The 26,914-nt window shown below is 45.0% G+C and overlaps 2 protein-coding genes across 3 annotated transcripts in view; one reads left to right on the forward strand and one right to left on the reverse strand.

The window, feature by feature from the left end:
* The window catches only part of Larp7 (La related protein 7), a 43,566-nt gene extending 32,609 nt beyond the window's left edge, over window positions 1-10,957 (forward strand). The window contains exons 9-10 of the mRNA XM_084586042.1: window positions 4,724-4,818; window positions 10,774-10,957. Coding sequence (XP_084442168.1) covers window positions 4,724-4,818; window positions 10,774-10,839 — 161 coding nt within the window. The 3' untranslated portion in view covers window positions 10,840-10,957. The remainder of the gene's footprint in view (window positions 1-4,723; window positions 4,819-10,773) is intronic.
* A 6,122-nt stretch (window positions 10,958-17,079) lies between these two features.
* The window catches only part of Gar1 (Gar1 ribonucleoprotein), a 38,775-nt gene continuing 28,940 nt past the window's right edge, over window positions 17,080-26,914 (reverse strand). For both annotated transcript variants that reach the window (XM_084585906.1, XM_084585905.1), the window contains 2 exons: window positions 18,929-19,019; window positions 17,080-17,508 (listed from right to left, as the gene is read on the reverse strand). In XM_084585906.1, coding sequence (XP_084442032.1) covers window positions 17,213-17,508; window positions 18,929-19,019 — 387 coding nt within the window. In that variant the 3' untranslated portion in view covers window positions 17,080-17,212. The remainder of the gene's footprint in view (window positions 17,509-18,928; window positions 19,020-26,914) is intronic.

The following is a 26,914-nucleotide window of genomic DNA, read 5'->3' on the forward strand; positions in this document are numbered from 1 at the left end:
CTGCCGATATGCACAGGAGGTGCGTCGGACCCAATGATGTTCACGTCACAGTTGTACTGACGGGCTCGGTGTTGCAGCGTTGTCTCCATGGTCGCTGCCTCGCTGAGAAACTCCGCCACAGTGCGCGCTGGACTGCGCACCAGTCCCGCGAAAAGTTCTTGTTTAACGCCCCGCATCAGGTGACGCAGTTTCTTATCTTCAGGCATTTGTGGGTCTGCACGCTTGAAAAGGCGTGTCATGTCCTCAAAGAACATACGCACGCTCTCGTTCGGGCGCTGATTGCGCGAGTGTAGCGCAGCTTCTGCTCGCTCCCGGCGGTCGGCGCTAGGAAAGGTGGCTCTGCCCAGGATGGGAAGGCAGCCTCATGGTTTTCAAACCATGACCATGCAGACTCTTCAAGAGCGAAGTACACGTTGTGGAGCTTGCGCTCATCAGTCCACCCGTTGTAACGAGCAACTCGCTCGTAGTTCTCAAGCCAGTCCTCGGCGTCCTCGAACACGTCGCCATGAAAGGAGGGGGGTGTTCGCGGCTGATGACACAGGATGTGGGTGGGAAGCCTGCTCTCAGATGTCATTGCAGCAGGTTCTACGGCCGTCTGAGGATGCGTCGTCCTGGTAGCGGCCGGAAGGGGTCCGAATTCAGGGGGCTCTCCACGTAGGCGGCGGCCGAGGCGTTGATGTACGGGGGTAAGCTCCGTATTGACAGGTTGATATGCAGGACTGGATCGATACCTGGCAATTCCTCCACCAGATTTGTAACGTAACGTTACACAGAAGGCGCTTTGGCACTCTGACACCGAAGAACACCAACAGCCAGTCAGGGCAGCACGAAAGCGGAGCACCGTTTCGCTTCGTCGTCTTCTCCGAATCGCCGGTTCAAATCTTCGTCGTCTATGAATGGCATGTGTCAATATAACTCCTCACTAGCGATGACTAACAGCACGTGCAGGCAGTTAATGTGACTTTCCAGAAAAAAAAAACGTTTTGGCATTTCAGAAAAGTGCATGCGATATTGGCGTGGACAAGATCAGCTGTTAACGTGTAACCTTCCAAGGAATGCTGAGTAAGCAACGCGCTTGATAGAACTAAATGACGCACTGTGGGAGGTGGCGAGCGACAAGTGTCTTCTTCTGGATGCCTATGTTCTGGATGCCTATGCGCACTATATTGTGCACTGGATCCATTTTAACATGTGGAATTTCACTGGCAAATGTAGTGGCGCCGGCACTTCGGTCATGTTCTGCTACCGTGGACGTAATTTTCGCTGAACACGGAGCTGTTGCACAAACCTTGAAGGAAAAAAGTACGATGAAGCTTCAAAATTGACAAGCGCAGCAGCGAGGACACTATTTTGCTGGTAACTAAATCTTATTTGTATGTAAACATGTCAGGAAGCGTTGCGATGACCGAGGGCTCGGTTTGTTTATACACAGTGCAAGAAGGAGCGCAAAAGCTTGAGAAACATGTAAAGTATTGTGCATTACAAGCGCTCTATGTTTTTTTTTTCTTCCTTTATGGGCCCATCACTCGGTAAATTACTCTCTTCATCGTTTTATTTATTTCGGCTGACGCCGTCATTGCGAGTACGCTGTTGCCAAGTTGGCCCTTGAGGGATGCGACGCCGCGGGCCGCGCCGGCTCGCTAGCTATCACGGAGTCTCCGCTTACGTCATAGTGTGCGTCACTCAACTCCAACTACGTAGTTGGAGGCCACAGTTTGAATTCGACCGGCGGGAACAAGAAAAAACCTCAACTTCTTATCGCAATATCTCAGCAATTATTCGATTTTTTGCTGCCGGATATGCGGCGACAGTGTCACCAAATGTAGTTTATTAGATTTTCATACCATCTTTGGCTGTCTTTAGTGTCCCTTTAAGCACCAACTAACCCAATTTGTAACCCTTTTGATGTTCACTTAGTCAACAGTCTAAATAACTGCATTTTGGCAATTTTGTTTGTTGTTTTATTTTCTTTCTTTTTTCACTGTAAAAGGTGGGGGGGGGGGGGGGGGGGGGGGGGGGGGGGGATTTGTATTCCCACTCTATCTTTATGCGGTTTATATGGTATTTTGTCGACATGATGCATGTGACTTGATTGTCTGCTTTGGAGGATGTATGCGCTTGGTGAATACTCCCATAGTTGAAACCAAGGGAATATTAGGTTAAACCAGAACAATAGCTGCAAATTGCCTCCTGGAAACACATTTTCCTACTGCAAACAGCTCATCCTAGGTACTGCACAGAAACTAGCAGGTACACTAAATCCTATGGCAGAAAGTTTACGATTTAATTGTTGGTGCTGTAACTTGTCATCTTTCTTTGGTTTTGCTTTAGTCTTTGCTACTTTTGGCGAGAACTTGCTTCCAGATGTGGTCAAGCAGTATCGTTTAAGAGCCTGAACCCAGGACATGAGTTATTGAAATTGTATCCCATTGATTAAGGAGCAGCGCACCAGGAGTACACACAGACTGGAAGAAGGGACAAGCGCTTGTCCCTTCCTGTCTGTGTGTCTTCCTTGTGCACTGCTCTTTAATTAATGGTAAACCAACTAGCCCATTTTTCTGCCTTACTTTATTTATTTATTTTTTACAGGTAGTACTGCAATCTGCTAAGGATTTTAGCAGGGTGGGAATATAACATTGAGGGAAAACAATAATCGTAGGCAACAGAACGAAGTGAAGAAAAAATGCACTGCCATATAAATACAACAATATAGGTGGTCAATTTGAAACCCACTGCCGGACACCCACCGGTAAAAATGGGTACAAGCGTCCCCCGGCCTGACGCCCAGCTCTATTAGGGGTTTGCGCTTGGGAGAAGCTCCATAAACCCACTGTGCCCCTGCCAAACCGTTCCGACCACTTCGCAGCCTGCAAAGGTAGTTCATGTTCATCTTGGCTCTCCCTTTGAGCCTCAGCATCAGCAGCAGGTCCAAAAAAGGGCCACGTAATGGGCTTTTGCCTCGCCAAGGTGGAGTTATGGTTGTCCAACAGCGGAACGGATCACTGTCCCATCGGCGCAACTATTTGGGACCTATGACCCCTTTCCCAAGCATTTCACCCCAAGAGCCGAGCACCAGGAAAGCTTGTACCCTTTGAAAAACCGGTGTGTACCCGGCGCCACCAGGAATCGAACCTGGTACCCGAAATTTTGTAAAGTACTACAGTAAAATCTCGTTAATTTGATCCCCATTATTTCAGAAGTTCGGTTAATCCGAACTAGGAACACGGTCCCAGCCCACGCCCATGTAGGTTTATGGCATCAGACGCTTGTTATTTTGGAAGGTGTGGTTAAATCAGACTGAAGGTCACATCAAGGTACAACTTGCGCAGACAGCAATCGCCGAACTAGACCTCTCCGAACCTGAATTGCATGGAACAGGGGTGATTGTACATTTCGTGCTCGCATTTGCAGGTACAACAATAATCGGAAGTCCCCCATTTTCAAAATAGAGCTCTGTCACATAGTTTTGGTGTCGCTATCCTTACCTATATGCCATTAAAATTAAAAGCTCATTTCACTTAGATATTGACTTTTTTTTGTACTATTTCTTTTTTTCTTATTTAATCCTATGCTATAGCGCTGTATAATCCTTTGCTAAACTCTTACATGAATACTATAGTTCTCACGTGTGTTGCACTTTGTAGTTCGTTTGTTTTTTTACTTTTCACTGTGTGCTTTATTTTCATTGTTTCCGACAGCTACAAAACTATATATATGTAATGCCTTCGGGCCCTTAAGGAATCAATATATGAAATGAAATCTGACAGCTACTATCGAGCATGCAGTTTGGCCAGACGTGCTGTTCCGGACACTGCTTGGCGCTTCGTCATTTTTACTTTTGTTTTGCGGTGGTATCACGCAACTGTCCTAACGCCTACGCATATATCCTGCACAAGCGTCTTTCCAGATGTTGATTGTGTGCACTTCACTGCAATGCTTCACTGTGAAGCATCCCCAAAAAGCTGCTTTGGAGAAATTTCTACGGCATTCCTGACAATGTGCACTTGATGACACTGGCAAAAAAACGTCATTCTCACTTGGGTTTCACCTCAAATGCAGACAGGCATCGTGTTAATTAGGTAAAATAACTGTGATTCAAATGGTTTCCAGCAGTTTTTAAATAGTTAGAGCTTTTGTTTAATTAGAGGATCTTTTCCTGTTCATTGAAAGCCGAAATAATGAGAGCTGACTGAGCTCGTCACTTGGCACTGAGAAGGGGCTTGTGACATTGTAAATGGGTCACAGTAGCACAGTGCGCTGCACTGAAACTTTCTACAGCTTGATTTTTTTTTTTTTTTTCCTTTTACACGGCAATTTTCTTTCAGATATGGTTGTTGGGAATGGCAAAAAATGGCGCACAGTGGCACATCATGTTTTGCTATGTATAAGCCACACTGGCAAGCCACTTTTCGCTGCTCCAAAAGCTGCTCCGAAGTGACCTCAACCTGCTGCTCATTCATTTTGAGTTGGTTAAGCTAAGAGCTGAAACCAGCTGTAGTTGCTGTAGTTGCTGTGTTCATAGTCCTTAAAAAATGTTTGGGCACTAGTAGATCTGAAGCAGTGTAGTGGAGCTTGATTACTTATTGCAAGAGATCAGAGCATGCTGCACGAACTTTTCAGTAGAAGGAAGAGAAAATATTACTTGGAAAATAGTTTTTTTTTTTTTTTTTTCTTTTTCTGCACTCAAGATGTTTTGTGAAGGTAGGTGCATATTCATTTGCAGGGGATGAGGAGAAGTCTTACTGGGACAAGATCATCCTGGACCGAGAGACACGCCGTAGCCAGAGGACAAGACAGAAGAAACGAGGCGCTGAGAAGGTGAGGTTATATACATGAGTGCACCGCTGGGCCAAAGGTTCGCGAGCCCAGGCACCGTTCTAGCAAGTGTGCATTCTGGCATCTGCTTGGCTTGGCTTGTTCATGGTGTCTTGGCTGGCAGTGTGGGTTAGTATGGAGAAGCTGTACATTGAAGCCATAATGACCGTAATGATGTGCAAGATGCAATAGTTCGTGTAAGTGAATTGCATTTTTTTTTTCACCGAAGTGAGGACTTTCTTTTGGCTCATTTGTTTATATATTGTTTGAATTGTCTATAAAAATTGATGGTAGTCGTTAGTAACAGGAGCAGTAGTAATATTGTTGATAAAAAAAAAATGTGGCTCTAATTTAATGCTAGTAAGTAGGTATGCCGCCCCCTGCTACGCTTTCCTTCCCTTGGAATCCAGTTTGTTACCCTAAGTGACCATCGGTTATCCTCTCTTCGCACTACATGTTTTGCCCATGCCCATTTCATGTTCAATGCATACAGTCGACGACCGATTTTTCGGACATGCTTGATTATTCGGACTTTTTCCCGGCCTCAGGACATACCTTATAAAGTCAATGTATTATGCTACTCAAAATTTCAGACACTCTAGGGAGGGCTATTCGATTTTTCGGACATTCCAGACATCAGCCGGGCCAACTGCCACACATTTTGAGCGGTGTCTGGTGTTTGTTTACTTTTTCCTTTGATAGCCTCGAAACCAGTGCCAGCCTTGCGTGCCGCTCCTCAGCTAAACTGACGCTGGATCGAGGCTATATTATTTGCCTAGCAGCTTCCGTTTCCGGAACAACGTTGCTGCCATCGCTGCTTGCCGCCGGAGTGCTTTTTTTTTTTTCTTTTAGCGTGATCGCTTCGACTGCCTGTTCCTCTGTGTGTTTGCCGTGCGTTGCCAAGAGCAGCGAGTAGGCCTAGCAGTGGTTGTGCTGATGCGAGAACTATGTTCTGTCACGTGGCTCGCATGTAATTGAAATTGAATCAGCTTCAGTTCTTCAAGAAGCTGTTAGAGTTTTTTTTTTTTTTTTGCGTGCAATGCAGCAGTGAGAAGGCACTCAACGGATTCAGTGTTGTGATCCAGTGGTAGGAGGTGGTGGTGTGCCTCGGTAGTGGGAAAACCTACTCTGTCGATTTGCTTGGAGCACTTAGTAACTCGCCGATGCGTGGAAGTCTGTAGCACCCACAACGCTGCGCAATTGCTTCCGCCATGCGGGATTTGTGCAAGAATGATGAGTCGGCTGCCTTGGACGAGGAGAGCGTCGTCGAGCAGGTGTCAGGCAGTGAGCAGCTCATTCACGACTTTTGCACTGCTGGTGTTGAAATTCCATCGGCCGTCTTGTTTTCAGAGTTCACAGACGTGGACCACGAGTTGGAACTGTGCGCTGAGCTCACAGATGCAGAAATTATTCGCCAAGTGCTTGCGGAGTCTGAGAGAGACGACGATGACTCACCTGCAGCAGCGCAGCCGACACAAGCTGAGCTGATGCAAGCGGAATTCAGGCGGACCTATTAGTATGAAAGCGGAGCGTGATGCAGAAAAGCATTCATGACTTTTTTCGGCCTCAAAGTCAATAATAGGCAATAAATTGAGCTTTTTTGGTGCACATTTGTTTTTTTAGACTGCCCGATTTTTCGGCAATTTTCGTGGTTCGTTGAGAGTCCGAAAAATTGGTTGTCGACTTATTTTATACTCACCTGCCAACTGCTAATGTGACAAGTTAAGAAAAATCAGTTTTCTTGATGACAGTTTGAAAGGCATGAATAATTACAAGAAGCTTTTTAACCCTTTCGCTGTCACAGATGTACCGATACGTCTTCGCACTTCACTACACAGTGTCACTGACGTACCGATGCATTCTCTATCCTGCGTTCAAACTACGCCTAAGTTTGTATTTTCGTCCCTCGTTGTGTTGGTATGTATATTGAAGCCTATGGTGTGACCACACCCCCCTCCTTCTTCGCTGGGGGCGGAGTCGCTCCGCGAGTGCTACTCTCTCTTGCTGAGCAATCATGCGGCGCGTGTGTGCGGCTAAGGGTTCTGTGGTTGTTCTGCCATCTGCGGCAGGCTTGCAGGTTTTTATTTTTATTCATTTAGCTTGTCTACTACGGCGCATCAAGTTGAGGGAACGGCGCCATTGCCTCTCCAATAGACCCACACACGCTCGATTGCTGCTTTCGCTCTCTCTCGCCGCACCTTCGCTTGCGGCTAGCAGCAGAAAACGAGGTTGTATTAGTCTCCCTTCATATCTCTGTCATCTTGAATTCAAAATGTGCTATTTCTCTCGATTGTGCAGGGCAATGAAATTGCGTCCTTCATGCGCATGGGGACCGTATATTGCCGATTATAAGTCAACCCCCCAACTCTCGACCCCCTTTGGGCAAAAAAAGTTAGACTCCGAATTTAGGTTGATGCTGCCACACCCTGCGGTCCTAGCTCGCCCAAAAAGTTTTTCAGAAGGCCGAGTTATAAAGGAGCATTTATTCATTCACAAGACATCTCTGACTCGTCGCTTTTGAGGACACAGTCGCAATCATCTTATGAGCCACTGCTGCCGCTGGTCGTCGGAAGCAGTGCCAAGATGCCGCACGTGGAAAACGCCGCAGAGACCATGTCTGTTGGTAGTCCATACCAGGCATCATTGACCCATTGTGCCACTTCGGCCAAAGAAGCACACTTCAGCCGCCCTATTAGTGTCTTTCTGCGAGTGCTTGCCAAATGCGCTCCATCCCAATCTTATTCTTCTTGTTATTTCCTTTTCATGGTCCGGATCTGCGGTTACTACCTGTCCTAAGTAGATATATTCGCCTACTACTTCCAGTATTTCGCTACCTAATGTAAACTCCTGTTCCTTCCCGAGGCTGTTGAACATTACCTTAGTCTTCTGCATATTGATTTTCAAGCCTACCTTTCTACCTTTTTTTTGGCAAGCACTCGCAGATTATGACTAGCAGCTTACCGGTATCGCTCAAGAGGAAAGTATACAACAGTTGCATCTTGCCTGTACTCACCTATGGGGCTGAAACGTGGAGGCTAACCAAGAGAGTTCTACTTAAGTTGAGGACAACCCAGAGGGCTATGGAACGAAAAATGGTAGGGGTAACATTAAGAGATAGAAAGCGTGCAGAGTGGGTCAGAGAAATAACTCAAGTTAACGACATTCTAGTGGAAATTAAGAAGAAGAAATGGACATGGGCAGGACATGTAGTGCGAAGAGAGGATAACCGATGGTCGCTGAGGGTAACAAACTGGATTCCAAGGGAAGGAAAGCGTAGCAGGGGGCGGCAGAAAGTTAGGTGGGCGGATGAGATTAAGAAGTTCGCAGGGGTCAAGTGGATGCAGCTAGCACAGAACCGGGTTAAGTGGAGAGATATGGGAGAGGCCTTCGCCCTGCAGTGGGTATAATCAGGCTGATGATGATGATGATGATTAGTGTCTTTGGGTTTTCTTGCTGGAGCAGCCACTCGTAGAATGCACTGATGCGTTCTTTGAATGGCTTGTTCAGCATCACATCCAGTGGCTGAAGAATAGGTGTTAATCCGCCCGGATTGATAACCAGGTCGCACCTCACGTCCTCTACCGCTTTTTTCACACAGTCTGTTATGTGGCCATGGAAAAAGCCCAAGATGAGCATGCTGCGGGGCTTCAGCAGTGCCCCCGGACGCCTGCACCACACGAAACGAAACCATTCGAAGATCATCTCATCCTTAAAAAATCCCTTCTCATTCACCCGCACGATGACCTTTGGCGGGAACTTTTCCTTGGTCAGGATCATTTTCCTCTTGAATAGAAGAAATGGCGGTAACTCGTGCCCATCTGCCGTACAGCATAACATGACCGTGAAACAGTTATGCGTGTTGCCCGTTGTCAGCAGGCAGACCTGGCGCTCCCCTTTTGTGGACACGGTCCTATTGCTAGGCATATCAAACCATACTGGAGTCTGGTCATCGTTGCCTATTTGACCAAGCAGGAATGAATGTGTTGCCCTCAGGTCATTCACATAGCGCAGAAAGGCGCTCAGTTTTTCTTCGTAGGCTTCGGGCAACCGTTGGCATACGGTCAATCGTCGCCTTAGGCTTAGGCTGTTCCTCTTCATGAAATTCGTCACCCACTTCTCAGACACTTTAAACTCGGTACGCGGGATGCACATCTCCTCCGTGACAATGCGGGCCTTTCTTTCAGTGTCGTTGTAGCAAACACTCAGGCTCTTGCTTCTCTGCTCGTGGACCCTATCTCAAATTGCCTCCTCAATGGCAGGGCAGGGTATTGTCCGGACTTTGGCCCGGGAAAGGAATGACGCATAGCAGCGCACGCAAAAAGCTTGCTTCTTTGTTTTCTCCAGCCTCTCGCACACTTTTCTGAGATGTCGAACTTCCGCCCCACTGCGACATTGTTTTCCGACTCGGCGTAGAGGATGACTTGCTACTTGAAAGCTGCGCTGTACTATTGCCGAGGGTGCTGCGGCATCTTTGCAAGCATCCGTCGGGCAGTAACACAAACTACATGCACCGCTGTTAGCTGTCTTGTAGGCAGTGTGGCGTGCAGAAATGGCGAAAGGCATACAACGTCGCATAACAAAACGCAAAATGCTTCTCGACTCATGTGACTGGTCACGTGTAGCCTAGTTTTGAATTGGATTGGATTAGGGATTTGTAGCTGTCTCATTTGTATCAAACATTGCCAGCCCACCCAACTTTGGCCGTTTTTCCATGGAACACCCACTGTTTGTCGATAACAGGTTGCTATCGTATTAAAACAAACCTTTGGTGCATATTTCATTAAATTCAAGCTATTTTTTTAAGCAGATCCACTTCCGCACAGTTTCTGACAACTATTATGGAATTACGAGCACACGGGGCATGATATTCTTCGCGACTCATTCGAAATTACTTTTGACCCCGCATATAGGCTGACTTCAAGACTCTGCATATACGTCGACTTCGATTATAAATCGACCCCCCAGCTTTGGAAGGATGTTTAAAAAAAAGAAACGTCGCCTTATACGTGGCAATATACGGCACTTTTTGATTGCTGAATGTGTGGGACCTTCTATTGTGGACTGGAGCAATGGCTCTTGTGGTTCTGAATACGAGCCGAGCTTGGACCAAACTCTGAAAAAGTATTGAGCAGTTTCTTTTTTTTTTTTTTCATGTTTTCCTCATTTATAGTCAGGCTGATAATGATGATGATGATGCTTATTAACGCCTGCAGAACACTGAAATGTGCATATTTCGTTATATGTATTGTAATCATATAAAAATAAATAGCTATGCTCGTTTTCCAATATGCTCATTCCCTGAGACCAAGCTAACACTGGGGGTGCGCCAAGCCCAGAAGTACCCGACAGCGAAAGGGCTAATATATGGCACCAACTACTGCAGTAGTGGAATGAAGCTTGCAGGGAGAGCAGTGGGCCAACTGTGGCGTCACATCGCTTAACTACGGGGTGGAGTGGCACACTTGAAGGTGCTTTGCACTAATAGCCTTCACAGCTCTGGCAAAAAAATGATATTGCGCAGTATACATGCTCTCATTGTTTTTTGGGAGCATTTCTTTTAAGATGAACTTCTGGTAAAGTCAACAGATTTTCTGGTTTCTGCAAGTTTTTCCAAAAGGGAGTGTAATATTTTTTTTTTTTCTGACCTAGTCTGTGGTAACCCACACTCAGGATGCCAATTAATTCATGCTATTTTCATTTGTGTCAACGCATCTACTTGGCAGGCAGCATTACTGGCAAAGGTGATTGTTAACAAAAGTAGGCTGCCTTAAATTGGTCTGTGACTGATGAAATAGATAGTACTTCATTCTTGAAATTTCGTCATCTCGCCAGGCATCTGAATAGCCTAGCGCGAATGCAAGTCTTTTAGCCACATTATTGTCTGCTAGGTAGCTGAACGCATTTATGCATTGACATAATAGAACAGGTACTGAGGCTTTTTCTTGGATTTATTTTCAGGTGATGGCGAAGGCACAAAAGATGATGGAGAAGCTGAACCTTCACATCCGTTTTGATGACCTCTGATTTCACATTCGAGTTCATTTTCACGATGCTCAAGCATTGTATGGGTATTGGCATTGAATAAGCCCCTATGTTCAGTTCTGTAAATGAGAACCACGAAATAAAATGTAAATAAAACTTGTTTGCAGTGTTCTGCATCATTTGTTAAGAGCTGACATTTGACAAAGATTGTCCTTGTGCTGATATTTGTCATTCTTGCATCTTTTCCAAATGATTTCAGAATTCTGATGCACCATGAATGCAGACCAAGAATGTAGTCAAGAGGTGGTTTGTTCACAATTTGTTGTGCATGTGTGTACCATATTTACACGACTGTAAGTTGACCCTTTTTTAAAATTCGAAGATTCGAAGTGGGCGGGGTCGACTTACAATCGAAACCAAAGCATGACACCATTAATAAGACCAAGATAAAACCTATATCAAGGAGGTTACAGCGAATTTCTTTGCATTATGGCTTTAAGTGCAACATTCACTTACTGTGCGTGCCTCTCAGGGAGAATTTTCCTTTTAACTTTTAGTGTGCAGTACGAACATAACTGCACCTGCGGGAGTGTCGATAGTTTACGGAGGAACCACTTTTTAAATTGCGGCGACGCTCATTCCAGGGACCATTCGCTTTTTGCACGTCAGTTGCATCAGGTTACTTGACACAGCGGCATCTGCAGGGACTGTCGATGGTTGATGGAAGGGCTAACACTGATCACCTTGCTGATCATTCATTGAGTTCGCACGTGGCTCACATGTTCACACTTTTGACTTTATGACAGGCCACATACTTCATCATGAGCTCTCGAGTGAAAAAAGCACTTGATCAGTGTTTGTTTCGTGCAGTGTTCAAGGAGGTGGCTATCATTTATGCCAAAGAAACAACTGCGCTGTGGGCCGCAAATTCAAAGGTTCTAAACAGATTATGCGCAGGAATGGCGTTGGCAGCAAGACGAAATTTTCAACTGATGCCAAACGAAGAGGCTTCTAAGAGATGTAGTTGTTATGCTATCCAGATTGCAGCGTACATCACCGAAATATGTGATTTGAAGTGGAGACGAGTAGTGCTACCAGCCAATAAATTTTTGTTGAAAGCATCCTTTTTTTTTTTTTTTTCAAGACGCCTTTTGGGGGGAGGGGTTCAACCTACAAAATTGGAATAGACTTACAATCGCGTGTACCACCAAAGATGCTGTCATAGAATATGCATTGCATATCCCCCACTGTGAGGAGGAGTTTGCACAGCATGCACTTGTGAGGAGGAGTTTGGGATTGTGTGAATGGGGCCAGGTAGAGGCATGATGGAAATAAGTTCAGTTTAGGAATGTGGATAAGAGGTAAGTTCAAGGTGATCCAGCAATGGTTCAAGACCATGCATCCTCTTCATTGTCTTCTTCATGCACAAGATGAGATCATTGAGGCATAAGTTCAACACAGTGTGAGAGATTTGCCATGCTTGGGGATCGCTATACTGTTGAGAACCTCTACCTGAAGGGAAGACTTGGTAGTGGTGAATGATGTTAGGAAGGTGTAGGTGCTGTAGGTATCCTCTACACGAGCAGATTTGTGGAATATTTCAGCGACAGCAGAGTTGAGTTATGCTAGAATGGAGAGCTAACCTAGGGAGTGGAAGAGGCTAAGCGATGTATGCTTGGTCTTGCAACATTTATGGCAATTGTGTTGGGCCCCATAGAGAGATTTGTTGCGTGGGGAGGGCTGAGGTCTGAGTAAAGAGCTCGTAATTTCAGCAATGTATGAAGAGAGCCTTCATCCATTTTTTATTTTTCTTCCAAGTTTGGGAGTTAAAAACGGGGCATTTTTGTGCCAAAAATGGGTAGAAATTTGGTTTCTTATGAAACCGTTTCTTCATTGAGGGTTTAATTGAATTTGGGGAATTTAAGTGAAGGGGCATTCGGGAGGTAAAGATGGAAAAAGAATCATTAGGAGATTAAAAGAAATGAAGGGAGAGATAAAATGCAGCCATTAAACGTGTTCTAAGGTGCATCGTGGAGTAATGATATGAAATGAAATTATTAAATGCATAGTCCGATAAATGTGCTTATAGAGTGAAAAATGCCGAAGGGGAACATTCAAGGTGAACTTAAAGTTTGTCTAAAAGTCCAATGTCTTTAAATACATAAATAAAAAGTTCATTGCGAGTCTCAGTTGCCTAGGGCAGGCTAAGGGACCTAAAACAATGTCCATTGTTAAAGGCACTGAGGAGAGCTTGTCCATGTTATGTTTGTAGTATGCGCGCTCGTCAGCCGACGCAGGACACTCAAGTAGGATATGTTGCACAGTTTCAACCTCACCACAGTTGTCACAAAGCAGACTGTTCATTTGACCAAAACGGTATCGCAAGCTATTTGTATATGCACAGCTCAGGCGGAGTCTGTGGTAAAGAGTTTCTAGTTGACGAGGAAATTTCGGAGGGAGTCTTGACCTTAGATGTGAGTTAATCGAGTAAAGAAATTGATAGTGACTTGTCGGTAAGCTCCAAAGTCGATACTTTGCTTCGGTAGAAAATTTTTTAGCCAGTTTCGATGCATTAGATTTCATCAAGTAGGTCCGAATGTGTCGTTGATCTTGGTGGCCTTTACGAGCCGCTTCATCGGCTTTTTCATTGGCTTTAATGCTACAGTGGGCTGGTATCCATTGAAATCTTATGCAGTGGCCTGCAGCAATAGCCAAATTATGCATGTACCCGATGTCAAAGGAAACAGGCTGATTATTGGTTTTCTTCAGTAAATTATACATGATTTGCAGAGATGCTCTGGAATCCATGAAGATAACCCATCGGCCGGGGGTCTGGCGCAGGATATAGGAAACAGCTTTTTTGATGCCATGGAGCTCAGCTGTCGTAGATGTCTTCCGCTGCAGCCGGTAAGACATGGTTTGTTGAGGGCACATAAAGACCACAGGAAGAAGTGTCTTCAATAGTTGAACCGTCGGTGAATATATGGGTGTATTGTGTATATTCCTTGACGTAAGTAGGCGAGAGTGGCTTACAGAAGTGCTGCCTGTGGTATGTGGCTCTTCGCATCCACGCCAGGAACATACATTTTCACCTTTAGAGACGATAGTGTCCATGGGGGAAAGGCGGGCGGTAGTAGATTTCGTGGTTGAGTAATAGTAGGGAGGGGCAGAAGCTGTACAGCTTGACCAAAGCCAGAGTTAAATTGAGTTATGTGGACACGGTTTAAGAAGTGCTTCTTTCCTTGAAGGAAAGCTTACCACCAAGGCAATGGATGCCATCCGTCTCATATGCAGACTCTCCACACGACAGGCAAGCACGTGTGAAGAGTCTCGTGCGCTTTGTCCAGTTTTTCGTGATCAGTCACATCTACGCTGCTGCCTACCTCAACTGGCAGGTCATTGACAGGACTAGGGTCAACAAGGTGGTGCTGGTCTTAATGGAGACCATGAGTACCACTCGGCTTCTGCAGCTCGACATCCATAACACCCTAGAAGAAATAGCCAAGGTGCAGCTCACTGTGCAAATGGAGCACCTCTCTAGTACTACCAAGAAGGCCACAGTATACTGACATCCTTGGGTTACAACTTGTGGGGATTCACAATCCCCTGCCCCCATTATAATGGCAGCGCGTAATTATAACACGAGTTAAGTGCGCTGTTAGGGAGGTTGGCAGTGAAGAGGGCACACCGGCCATCCCCTCATTGCCTCCCAGTCTTCTGTAACGACTTTAGTAGAAGGCACAGCCGGCATGGCGGTTTTTACAGCAGCGGCGGCAGTACGATGATGGTGGTCGCGCCAAAGATGGATGCCTGGGCAAGAACTAAATCGCACTTCACTGCAGTTCTGTTTACAGAAACATGCAGAGTACCCTTATTGGCAATCATTTTAGCAAGAACGAACAAAGTACAGTGTATCGGCAGCTTATCAGCGCCGGCACAGCAGCAAACGATGCAGGCTGTCGGTGGGAGGAGCTTCGCGGTGTCAATTTCAGCCACTTTAGATATAAGGAATGCGTCTAGAGCGCCCCAATTTGGGAAACAGAATAATAAGGTCCAGTATTATTTGCCAAACTATAAAACTGTAATAGTGGATGACCGTGGCACGACTTTTTTCATATACTTTGAAAAGTTTTATTCAAATGAGAGTCATCTTATTCTTCTCACTTTACATCCCTCAAAGCCGATTCCACTTTGGGAATTTGAACTCCATATACCGTATTTATATACCATACTTATCCTGCTCTATCAGAGTGTGCTGCGTGGAAATTTGGCGGTGAACAACCTTCAATAAGAAAATTCAGATAATCTGGTAAATAACACTGCACAACTTTGTAGAGATCCTAGTGACGTTTACTCATTTTCTAGAATCGATGACAGAGGAGCCACTTGTTGAAACTCTCGAAAGTGGACACAGAAAAGTGTGCTACTTCACAAGTCCAGTGCTGTTTCTTCAACATCGTGCTCAGGGGCTCGGTGTGATCGTTCAAGGTAACTAGCAGCACTTCAGTGTCCTTTAGTGCACTCATATATAGATGCTCTGGCAGTAGTGCAGGCAGGTGAAGGGGCCTAACAACGTGGCTTCCGTAAGTTTGACTAAAGATGCATGCACACTGAATATTGTGTTTAAACTTTTTATGCAGAAAGCACAATAAAACGTTGCACTCCACAATTTCATCTCTATCATACAGCAAGAAACTTGTGACAACCGGTACCATTACCTTTTTATGCCTTGCGGCACAACCAACCGAAATATCGGCAACTATGCTCAAAAACACAGCAAGCGCCACACATCCAATGCTGACTGCTCAGGCTTCTGCCTACACCATGAAAGTCACCGCCGCATTTCCACTGACGTCACAGGCTGACGCTTGTCTATGTCCTTTATTTCTACAGCGAACATGCAGAAAAACTGGCGTAATGGAAAATGGCAGGAGCCTGCAGTTACTATTGAGTTTTATCCAAAGGAATGTTTGATGCAAAGACTTTCTCCAAATATTTTTATCCACCTGATGTTTTCTAAGCAATGCTTATTCATGCTTGAATAGTGGAATCGCTGTCACATCAAATTAGTTAGACTAAAAAAAAAATAGAGATAGTAATTTAGAAATGCAGATAAAGAATTCGTGAGGACAGTGCAGCTAACAGCATGAAAATCCCTCAAGACATTGTCACACCATGCTTTATGCAAGCACGGCAGTTAGGTAAAAATATGGTTAGAAACCTGGCACTTAACCCTTTGCGGTCCGTTGTCGGGCAGGGCCCGACATCGGAATACGGCCGTAGCGGTCCGCTGTTGGGCACCGCCCGACAAGGGTGTTCGTGGTTTAAATTTCGCGGCTTTTCTTACTGCGATCCATCCGAAGTTTTTTCTACATGATGCGCCATCTCTTGAGTGTCAATAAAACTATGTTTTTTGAAGTTTACTTTTTTTGCACCAGGGTGCAGCACAATGTTCAGCACTGCTCCTGGATACCAGAGCTTTCCTCCGCGCGACACCACATGTTCGGTCAGTTCGCTGAGAAGCATGGCCACGTTTTCACCGCATGCGTTTTACGGTGGTGCATTTAGTGACAGTGACGATGATTTCAGCGAAGAAGAGAACTACGCGCCTCCATCAGCTAGTGATGACAGCGATTCGACAGAAGAGAGTGATGAAGACGACAGCGGCAGTGGAGACAGTCCGTCTGGCCTGCAACCCTGGAGAGTGTTTTGAGTGGTATCACACGCTGCCCAAATATCGGTAAAGGAGTTGCGTGCAGAATGCAAGAGAAAAAAATAAACATCCTACGAGTTTTTCGTCCGCAGTTCGTGTTTTTCTTCGCGGCGTCACAAACTGCCAAAATAGTTTCAAACCAGGACAGCCGGAAAGTGGGCAAAAATTTCGGACCGCAAAGGGTTAAGTTGCACAAACAGCTAATGTTCATCAAATGCCCCAGGACAGTAATGTTTCATGTCTTTGGCTGGCTTGAGGGACCTTCATATATTCCAGTATTTTACTTTATTCAGCCCAGTGTGCCTTTTGTGCCACATTGTGATGCAACATGCTGCACAGCCCCACTACTAGGCATTGCATCATGACTACACATTATGCAACAAGGCAATGTGGTTGACTGATATGGTATACAACAGCACCAAACTTTCCAGCATGGAAACAAATATAGCAAAAGACAGGAAAGATGCCCACGCACAAGTTCTGTCATGAATAGCTCTTTCCTATCCTTCACTCGCGTTCACTTCAAGGGCCAACAAAGAGGGACAGAAAAGCAGACAGCACACAGAAAGTTGGATGGAATTCCTCAGTGGCCAAAATTGTGGTGAGGACAGCACAGCACCTTTATTTGAAAGTGCATTTGTCAGAGAAATATAATGACAAAGTTCACAAGAGAGTTCATGAGAGCCACTTGCAGCAGAAACATCATGATGACCTGGAAAAGCCTCTGCTTCCAAATCCACCGCCGCTGCCTCGGCCTCCAAATCCGCCACCACCTCCTCGGCCTCCAAATCCACCACCACCGCCTCGGCCTCCGAATCCACTGCCGCCGCCTCGACCACCAAATCCACCGCCGCCACCTCGACCTCCAAATCCACCGCCGCCACCTCGGCTTCCAAATCCGCCGCCGCCTCGGCCTCCGAAGCCTCCCCCTCGACCACCACGTCCACGGAAGCCACCACCACCTGGACCTCCTCCACCTCTGCCACCACGGCCTCCGCCTAGATGGAGGAAAAGGAAACCGGGCACAAGAGGTAACATTCTGTGGTGCTCGAGTGTCACACTCTTCCCTTAGGTTACTACTTACACACACATGTTTTCAAGTGGCAGAGCTGTTTTTCTGTGTTCTTCCACTCTTGAGAGCAAAACCTGTTTAATTTGTACACTAATCCTCCTTGCGCCTAGTTCTTCATGAGCCATGTATATAAGAACCTCATCAATAACAATCTCACAAAACAGCAAAAAATGTTCTATCCATCAAAAATTTGCATAATCAAGAACAAGCGGAATGAGTGATGAAAATGTATTTTTGGCTAATGGAATTTGTTTATGGCCATGCACAACCACTCGGGGCTTGTGGTGTCTACTGTGAGACTGGCAACTGTGCCATCACTGCAATATGCTGGCTGGCCAGTGCTGCTTGCCCATGCAGTTACGGCTGCCATGGCCCCACACTAGAGGCATAAGAGAGCGAAGGAATTGCACACATTACACACAATTCAATTCGACCAGAGAGTTTTACAAATTTCTTAACAGTCGATTGTGGACATATTGAATCATTGCTTATATCGAACAGCAAAAGAATCCCCTTGAGTATTCCATGCAAAAGTATAGCACCGCTGATGAACATTTACCGAACTCTCGCAAACAAAGTATTTAATATATTAAATGGTGTGCTGCACCCCAGCAAGCGGCGCTTCTTATAATGCCATTCCTGTCATCGCTTTTCGCGTGCACAGCAGTGTTGGGCATGGCCTTGGGTATCTAACGGCTGTGCTAGTTACATGAAAAAGGCACAAAGGTGCGTAATGTGAGCACGGCATGAGACTGGAAGTGGTATATCCTACCCAATAACTGCTGCCATCCAGGGAAGTCAGTGTTTGGTACAATGAATCGGCAGCTCTCACCAGCCTTGCCGAAGGCACTGCAAAAGCCCAACTGCATCTCAACCTTAAAAAAAATTATTCTGCTTATCATCTACCAGTGACACTGTTACGCCTCTTATTCTAGGCAGTGTTTAGCTACAAAGCATCGTCCACAACCTTTGGTACAAAGCAGGTTATGTAAGCATAGTGACATCCGGTGCACTGACGGGCAGCACGTTGCTGCAAAAAATGTTTCATATCGGAAATTTTCACAAGAACAAAGCCACGATACGGTGGCACGGAATCCTCTGATGACGCCTTTGCGAGTGTTTTATCAGTGCATTCAGACGTCATATTTGCTCAACCATGTTTCAGGATCTTTATCAAGTATATTTTGAGGTTCAAATGTACTATAATAAACATAGCCATAATGCACCACAACGTATATGCCACAGGTAACAGCATGCAAAAACCTGTACCATCAGCCAGCACCAAACAAGGTCCATAACTGCAGCTATGACTCAAGACTTAGTCAGGACAGAGGCAATGGCCTTACCTCGGCTGCCTGTGCCTCTCTTGCCACCACGGGGCTGGTTGCCAGACAGGAATCTTGCCAGGGGCATCAGCTTGTTGGGGTCGATGTAGAACTTTTGGGTAAACAGCAAGGTTTAACAAAAATATATTAGATGGCAACTGCACAGTGTGAGAACCGCACATACAAGGGGCCTGTCTCTATGTCACCCATGCCCTTTGAAAACATTCACTTCCAGTGGGACATGGTAATGCGATAAAATGAGGTCACATTTCTTGGAACTGAAAAACAAAACCGTCGAGCTACAAGGTTTTTAGAGTTCTGTAACAGACAAGTATGCTGCAAATCACATACAAGACAAGCAGAACGCTTCTGCATGTGGCTCAGAATAAAGTGGTCTTTAACAGCCTTGAAAATTTCAGCTCAGTTTCTTACAGTAACACAGTGCTGGTAATGACCACAGACATTCTGGAGCAAGCCTTATACCAATATAGCTGTGGCCCCTAAACAATGTGAAAATATGGCACAATGAGCAAGCTGTAATGGACATACTAACAGAAGAGCTAGCTGTAACATCTGGTACACTGTAATGCTACTGGCTCCACTGCTGACATAAAAACGCGAATCATGCACACACAATTTACACCAGAACAGGGCAGGACCTTCACTGATTTTCTGTCATACAGAGAATGAAAGTTTGTGTCACGCCCTTTTCACTTCAGTCTCCCCCAGAGGCCCCCACCAGAAAAGCACACAGCTTCATTGAAGTTGCAGAAAGCCTGGACATCCCTCTAGTTCTGCAGACCGCATTTTTCGGACTAAAAGTGCGAATTCAGGGGGGGGGGAGGTACAGCAGCGCAAAGTATGGCCACGGACAAAGTGAAGAGATGGGATGAGCACTTTGAGCTCCCATACCTTCTTTTTTCCTGAACATTCAAAAAACAATGAGTCTTATTTGTTAGCCAAAAGGAATAATTTTCAGTCATTGCTTCCATCTGGTCCAGCTTTCTCACAACTGTAGATGAGAACAACCATTTATGATCCACAAGTTCACAACCCATAAAGGCATAAAGTGCTGCCCCACTTTTTGAACACCAGAAGCCATAAAGCGGTAACCGCATGAGGCGACGATCCTTGACGACGCGTCGTGCGACAACAGCAACACCTGTCATTGTCTCTGGTGCACACCACAAGAAGCGATGGAACTTGGCAACAGAGCGACGCGTCTCCAGCGTTGTTCTGTTACTGCCATCTCGTCGTTTGGTCAAGGAGAGTACAGTTACGCTAGTATCCCGTTTCTAACACTAAACACCACGAAGTACAATGATAATAACAGCTCTTGTTTAAAGGAGACAGCGCAGTGGTGCGCTACTACACTGTGATGTAGACTTCATTGCAAGAAGTGACTTCCTCCTGCTCCTTTCGAAGATTAGCAATATTTTGACACACTAGTCTTTCTTTTTCCTTTACTACCCTACCAAGCTTTTACTGAACTGCTTTGATGCGCTCATATATATGCACGGATCAGGTGAAGCGAGCGTACGCATGCAGGTTCTTCGCTCAAACCTGAATGGGAAAACAAACTTCACTCGCAAAAAAAGCTGCCAGAACGGAAGCTGCATATCCCAAAGATTTCTGTGATTGGCTGCCTCATGAGCTGCTTTCAAGTGACAGAAGAAATTTTCTAAAAACCCAGAATTGTCACCTTATGCGGTTAGCACTTAAGGAACCGAACAAAGGTCAAAATATGTTATGAGATAATGGTAGAAATGGCAAGATCATGCCTCATGCAGCACAGACCAAGCACTACAATATCAAAAAAACAAGGCTTTATAATTTTAATTTGGCATTGAAAATCGCACACAGACAACTGAGGTGACATCTTGTGGAAAAACACTATCACCGTAGCACCCTACGTGACCACATCTCAGGAATATATCACTGATATTCATAAATGGACACTGTTTTTTTTTTTTTTCCTCTAGGAGTGCTTGTCATGTTTTATATTTTGTGCTGTCTCTAATGTGTCCTTAATCAAAAACCACCGCTCCTTTCGCATAGCGAAAGGCATGCTTTCAGCTTTTGTCACTAGATGACGCCACAGTATTTTGAATTCCTTGGATGAAGCGGTGATAGAGCCCGCTAAAACTTTCTTCAAGGTGTACGTTACTGTGTCATAACAGCCTTTAATGTGGAAACGCAAATGGACACTACTCTAGACAAAATGTGTGTAATTATTACCTGGTGGGTGAAATTTACATTTGTTTTCGGCACGTCTTTTTTGTTAACCACTAGACATCATCGCGGTAGCTGCTCACGGTTTCCAGCATCGGACTACATAAATACAGGCACATGCACTGATCGAAAAATTTTCTGTAAATATTTTCTGAAAGCATTACTACCAAAACCGCTATAGCACCGAACACTTTAGACAGCAATCTTTACACTGCACTGAAAAAAATTTGATGCCTAAATTCCAATGTTCTGTCCCTTTAAGTGCCTGCCATGGCAATTCATAAATTTCGTTTAGAGCCAAAAAAGCCCTGAATGCAAAGGCTGCATAGGCCCACCCCCCGTATGATTACGAGAAGCATAGACATGATATGCGCAACCAAAGTACTAAGAGGAAAAAAAAAAATTACAAGCTTCCCATTTCTCTCTATATGAGGTAGGCAACAAGGTTGGCCTCCATTCGGTACTAGTTTTTAATGAAGGGACGTAATTGAAAACACTACATTTAGGGCCCTTCATTTCCCAGCAAATAATGGTCTCCCCTAATCAAAGATAGTTCATTTTTCAATACCTTAGACAAGGACCAAATAGGCTAAAGAAATTGCTCAGATCTGTGAGTGAGTTCAGACGAGCGGTGTCCAATACCCCAGTCAGACGGGCAAATATAGTGTCACTTTCAATGAGTACACTCGCCTTTAGTATCATTCGCATACAGTCAAATCTCGATATAACGAATCCCGCAGGACCACAAAAAATCATTCGTTATTTTGAAATATCGTTGTAATGAAAAATTTGAGATTATAAGCCAGTGGTCAAGCCTGGGTATGAAAATGACGTACCTTGGCAGTAGGCACATGTGTAGACAAGCAAAACCTCAAGTAAAAAGGTTGCACTAACTCCAAAGCTGATTTATTTGAAGAAATAAATTATTTTCTTCTGCCGCGTGCAGCAAACACGACCGTGCACTACATTACACCACTACAACACATACACCTTCCATTTCCGGAACACCTCACTGCGTGCGTGATTGCACCGAGCGAAGAAAGTACGGACTTTGTCCATGTGCAAAAAAAAAATAAATAATAATAATAAAAAAAAAAACATGGGAGTTCTCTATGACCCCATCTTCAATGCTCCCTGAGCTTTGAAAATTTTGTCTCGGTCTTTCATAATGACCGCGGCAGTCGATGGGGCAATTCTAGCTGTCTGTAAGGCCGAATCGCTTTTTCCCTGCGTCGATTTCTTGCAGTGAAAGTCGCTATGTTCATCTTCTTGTCACTTCGCTGGCTAATATCATCGCCAATCTCGTACAAACTTCGCAATAAGATAATCTGCGAAAAAAAAAAAAAAAATACCGTCTCGCACTCACGAACGACTGAGCCGCGTACGGCACACAACACAGGAAGAAAAAAATGCAGGCAGCTAGGCCTGCTGGCTACTGTGTAATAAACCATAGCTTCATGGTGGCACTAGGAGCTGGTCCTAGATAGAGTCACTGGAAAACTTTCAGAGTACCGCATTCATCACACAGCTTGTGCACTTTTCGTGCTCAAACACCGGCAACTCCGCTCAATACGTAGGCGCTACAGACTTTTTTTCAGTTGCCGATGCAAATCAATCGCAAAGCTACATTCGCGATAACCGCGGTTAGCAGCGCAACTATATAGCATAAACGAGGTCGGTTTTTGCATGTAAACAGCAGTAACCATGCACGTTAGCGAAGCACAGTCAAGCTAAGATGCCTGTGCAACATCGCAATGTTTTTTAGTCAAAACCATGTACTCAAATGCGCAAATAAAGTGACTGTTAGCTTGGGGTAATTATGCTTGCAAAAAATTCAATTTTAAGGTATTTCCGTGAAAACTAATTAATTTCCACATAAGGCTGCAGCATCCGCATCGGCAGTGCCGTCATTTCAAAATGACACTTGATTTTGCCGTGCGACAGCGAGCACCGAACGTGTCATTCTGCCTATGTAAGTGCACTTTGTGAAAGTGTCACTAAACTTGCCCGTGTGACTGGGGTATAAGAAAGTTTGAGTTCACTAGTTCGGTGAGCCCAAGCATGTGTGAGTCTCAATTTGAGTGAGCCCGCAGGGTGACCAAGAATTTTGTGAATGAACCTGAATGAAAACTTGTGATTTCGCCGAGGTATGCAAGTGAGTGTATGTGAATGCAAGGGGTCATGAGTGTGAGTGCATATGGGTGGGTGGATGTGAGTGAGGGTGGTTATGAGTGGATGTGACCAGTTAGTGGTAACGAGTACAAGTGTACATGCGTAAATGCATGTGAATGGGGACGAGTAAGTGTGAGTGGATCCGAATATGTTTAGTTCGCCATGCCATAGCGTCCCTTGAGTACAGTGATGCCACCTAGTGACAAGAAATCGAAGCACATTTGCAGTGGGTTGAAGAAGCTTTTATCCACGGTGGAAGAGAGGTGCTCCAACGGCGCGGTCGCGAGCGCGTGGCCGCTTAGTGTGACCGGAAGAGAGGGCAGCCACTAGAGGCAGCACGTGTTCTAGGGGCCATCCTCTCTGCCGGTTCTGCTGGCGTGCCTATGAAGCACCGGCGCGCGCGCTTATAATTTCGCACTTAAATAAACATTAAAAGACCCCAACACTTAGATATTTATCTTGCGATATTTACACCCAAACTTCTGAGCAGATAGAAACTTTCGTAAAGCTGACTAAACAAATAACTCCATTTCCGAGCAAACAGAGACGCGTCGTCTGCTCGAGCACAACACGCTGCGCTCGCAGTTCCGGAGCACGCACCGGGCGCGCTTCTAGCGGATTGTTGCCACGTCTGGCCAATTAAAGAGAAGCTCCATTATATCATGCCACCGGTGCAATGTCTCTTGGGTAGCTGTTCAACGCATGTGAAATGAAGGTTCGCTATTCTATCCGCCCTTTGTTTGCATCGCAACCAGACGCCGATTACATGGCGGTGAAGGAAGCTCGATCAAACCGCTGTCGCAGAGATTTGAGCGCCCGCTTCACCCTCGTGGGCACGACAACCGTTGCCACACGAGAAACTGCGCTGCGCCAGATGGTATCAGAATGAATGTGGCGCTCCAGTGGCAAAGTGAAGTATCGAATACAAAAAAAAAAAAGCAAAGCTATCCGTAGCCGGATGCGCGTCTATCTCAGATGGTCAGATTGGGGCTTTTGCCGCACGTTCAATCTGCGGTTCACACTTCATGCAGGCATGCATAGGACTGCATGAAAGAAACAAAGAAACTGTGCACAGGAATGAAGGTAATGTGCATAGTCAAATGATTAAAATAAATTATTGCAGCCAAGAAACATTCTGTTTCAATGAGGCACTTCTCCATGACCTTCACAATTTCTTCATTTCACTATATTTGTAATATGTTGCTTACTCACTGAACTTTATCATATTTTTGCGCAATCCGTGTTTTGGTGAAGGTAAGACTCGAAAAACATCTCTGTGCTGCCCGGTACGACAAGCGCATCAGGAACACTAAGCGTACAAATTTCCGAAAAATTCGCTACAGTGTCTGCCAGCTAATTTGCAACGCCAAGACATAAATGACAAAATACAATATTATGCCACTGTTGAAAAACAGTGTGCGATTCACAAATGTCGTAGAATCTTGAATCCTACGTCGTGCACTGAGACTTGCGCAAGGGCGTTACTGGAGTGACCGTAATTACTAGCGCAACGAAATTATGCAATATGTTTTCAATGAATTTGAAAGCTGAAGCAAAGAAGAATAGGTGGACAAAGTTTAAGAAATATAAGAAAAATTATTTGTCTTCAGAAATTTTCATTGTTCGCTGTTTTTTTGAAATTAGCGTGATCGTGCATCTGTATATTGAAACGTGATATAAATATAAGGTTTCGCAGTTTGATAGATAAATATGCTGAGAACGTAGTGTGGAAGTATTGCCACACTACCACAAACATTTTTTGAGACAAAGGCCTGCAAAATAGGCAAAATTTCATTTCCTGGGGTGATTTCGCCCCGCCGCAGTGATGCAGTGGTTAAAATGCCCGACTACTGTGCCGGAGGACCCTATTTCGATCCCGACCGCCGCCGGCAGCTTTTCGATGGAGGCGAAAAGAAGAGGCGTCCGTGTGCTGAGCGATTTCAGTGCACGTAAAGATACCCGGGTGGTCGAAATTACTCCTTAGCCCTTCACTGCGGCACCTTTTTTTCTCTTTCCGCTTTCACTCCCACACTCCTCCCTTCCCTAAAGGCGCGGGGTCAGGTGTCTACAGAACATTTGTGACAGATACTACATCTTCCCTTTCCTGTGAAAACCAATTATTATATGTTAAGAAATTTCATAAAAACAAACTAGGTGTATCTTATAAATTTGGTGGAAAGGAGTAGCCGGAACCGCTATGCGACACCAACCTCTCCTTTATTGTTCATGTAAATAAAAAAATCTACATTCCCTCCCCCCCCCCCCCCCCCCCCCCAAAAAAAAAAAAACTATCTGAATACAAACAAAAGCATGCATATTTTTAGTGAGACTATTTTCAGCTACCTAACCTTATTATAATTTCTGTAATGAATGTAATCAATAACCAAAGTTGTCAAAACAAAACAGAACATAAGCACAGCACTCCACTCCTTCGTTATTATTAACTTCCTACCTATGCCCCGAAAAAAAAAAAAATTTGGCAGCAATACCAATTGCAGATATCTTCTTTCCAGTCATCGGACAACAATATATCAAATTTTAAAATCAATTTATAAGGTCGGCCGCCCATCCTTTGTTTGATCTTACATGAAATCGCCCTATAGCATCCTACCTTCTTGTGCTGTTGTGCACGACATGCACATGTAATGGCAATAAAAAGAAATGTGAGCAAAGGCGCCCCCCTATGGGTTCCGCTGTTTAAATTTCTTGTGTCATGTTTACATTTGGGTTGCAGTAAAAGCCTTCTACAATTGTCCGTAATGCAATAAATCAGGACATTAGCGTGTTTTTGCTATCAACCGAAAAAAAAAAGATCGGCGAGAAAAAATTCAAACAGCGGAGTACGCAAACAATTCCCCCCCCCCCAGCGTGACAGTACCTGAAACTTGCACATGTTGGCAGTTGTTTGTGAAGGCTCACATAGTCATCTTGCACTCCTTTGGATGCTTTTTACGCGCCGCTCACAGGAGTGCTTTAAGGAAATATTGTATTACTCGTGTTTGTCGTAAACCGCAGAGCTGCATATCAATTAAAAAATAATTTATGTGGCCCTGCATCGAATTATAACCTAGAAAATGGGCAGAAATATAAAGGTACACACTTCCAACCAAAAAAAATTTGTTTCAAGCAGGCGAACGCCCCTATGTGTCAAAAACAAGTGCCCGTCCTAGGCGCGCCCATAGAAACGCCAGCAAAACGAGCGACGAGATAGGCCCTCAGTAGCGGTGCTGCCCCTGGCGGCCGCTCCATGCGTAAAAGTCACACTAAGCGGCCGCTCCTCGCGGCGCTGTCGGAGCACCTCTCTTTCTTCCACCGTGCTTTTATCCATAAATGTTGATGGCAATGATTGGCACATTGTAAGTCTCTTTTTGTTCCAAAAAGAAATAGGCTAGAAATATGTCACTTAAAGGGCCCCTGAAATGCTATTTGCGGTAATATCTTAATGCAAGGAATTCATAGAGGTGTTCTTTGTGGGTATTCGAGTCAAATTTGAAAGCTTTGCGTAGAGCCTATAACTTACAAAATTTTTCAAACGTTCTAGCAAATGCTTGCAAATGATCTGGGCGACTCATCCCCATGTGCAAAGCGCACAAACTCCCCTAT

The sequence above is a fragment of the Amblyomma maculatum genome, unplaced genomic scaffold (assembly GCF_055883805.1).
Source record: "Amblyomma maculatum isolate TAMU_Amacu unplaced genomic scaffold, ASM5588380v1 scaffold_13, whole genome shotgun sequence".
NCBI lineage: Eukaryota > Metazoa > Arthropoda > Arachnida > Ixodida > Ixodidae > Amblyomma > Amblyomma maculatum.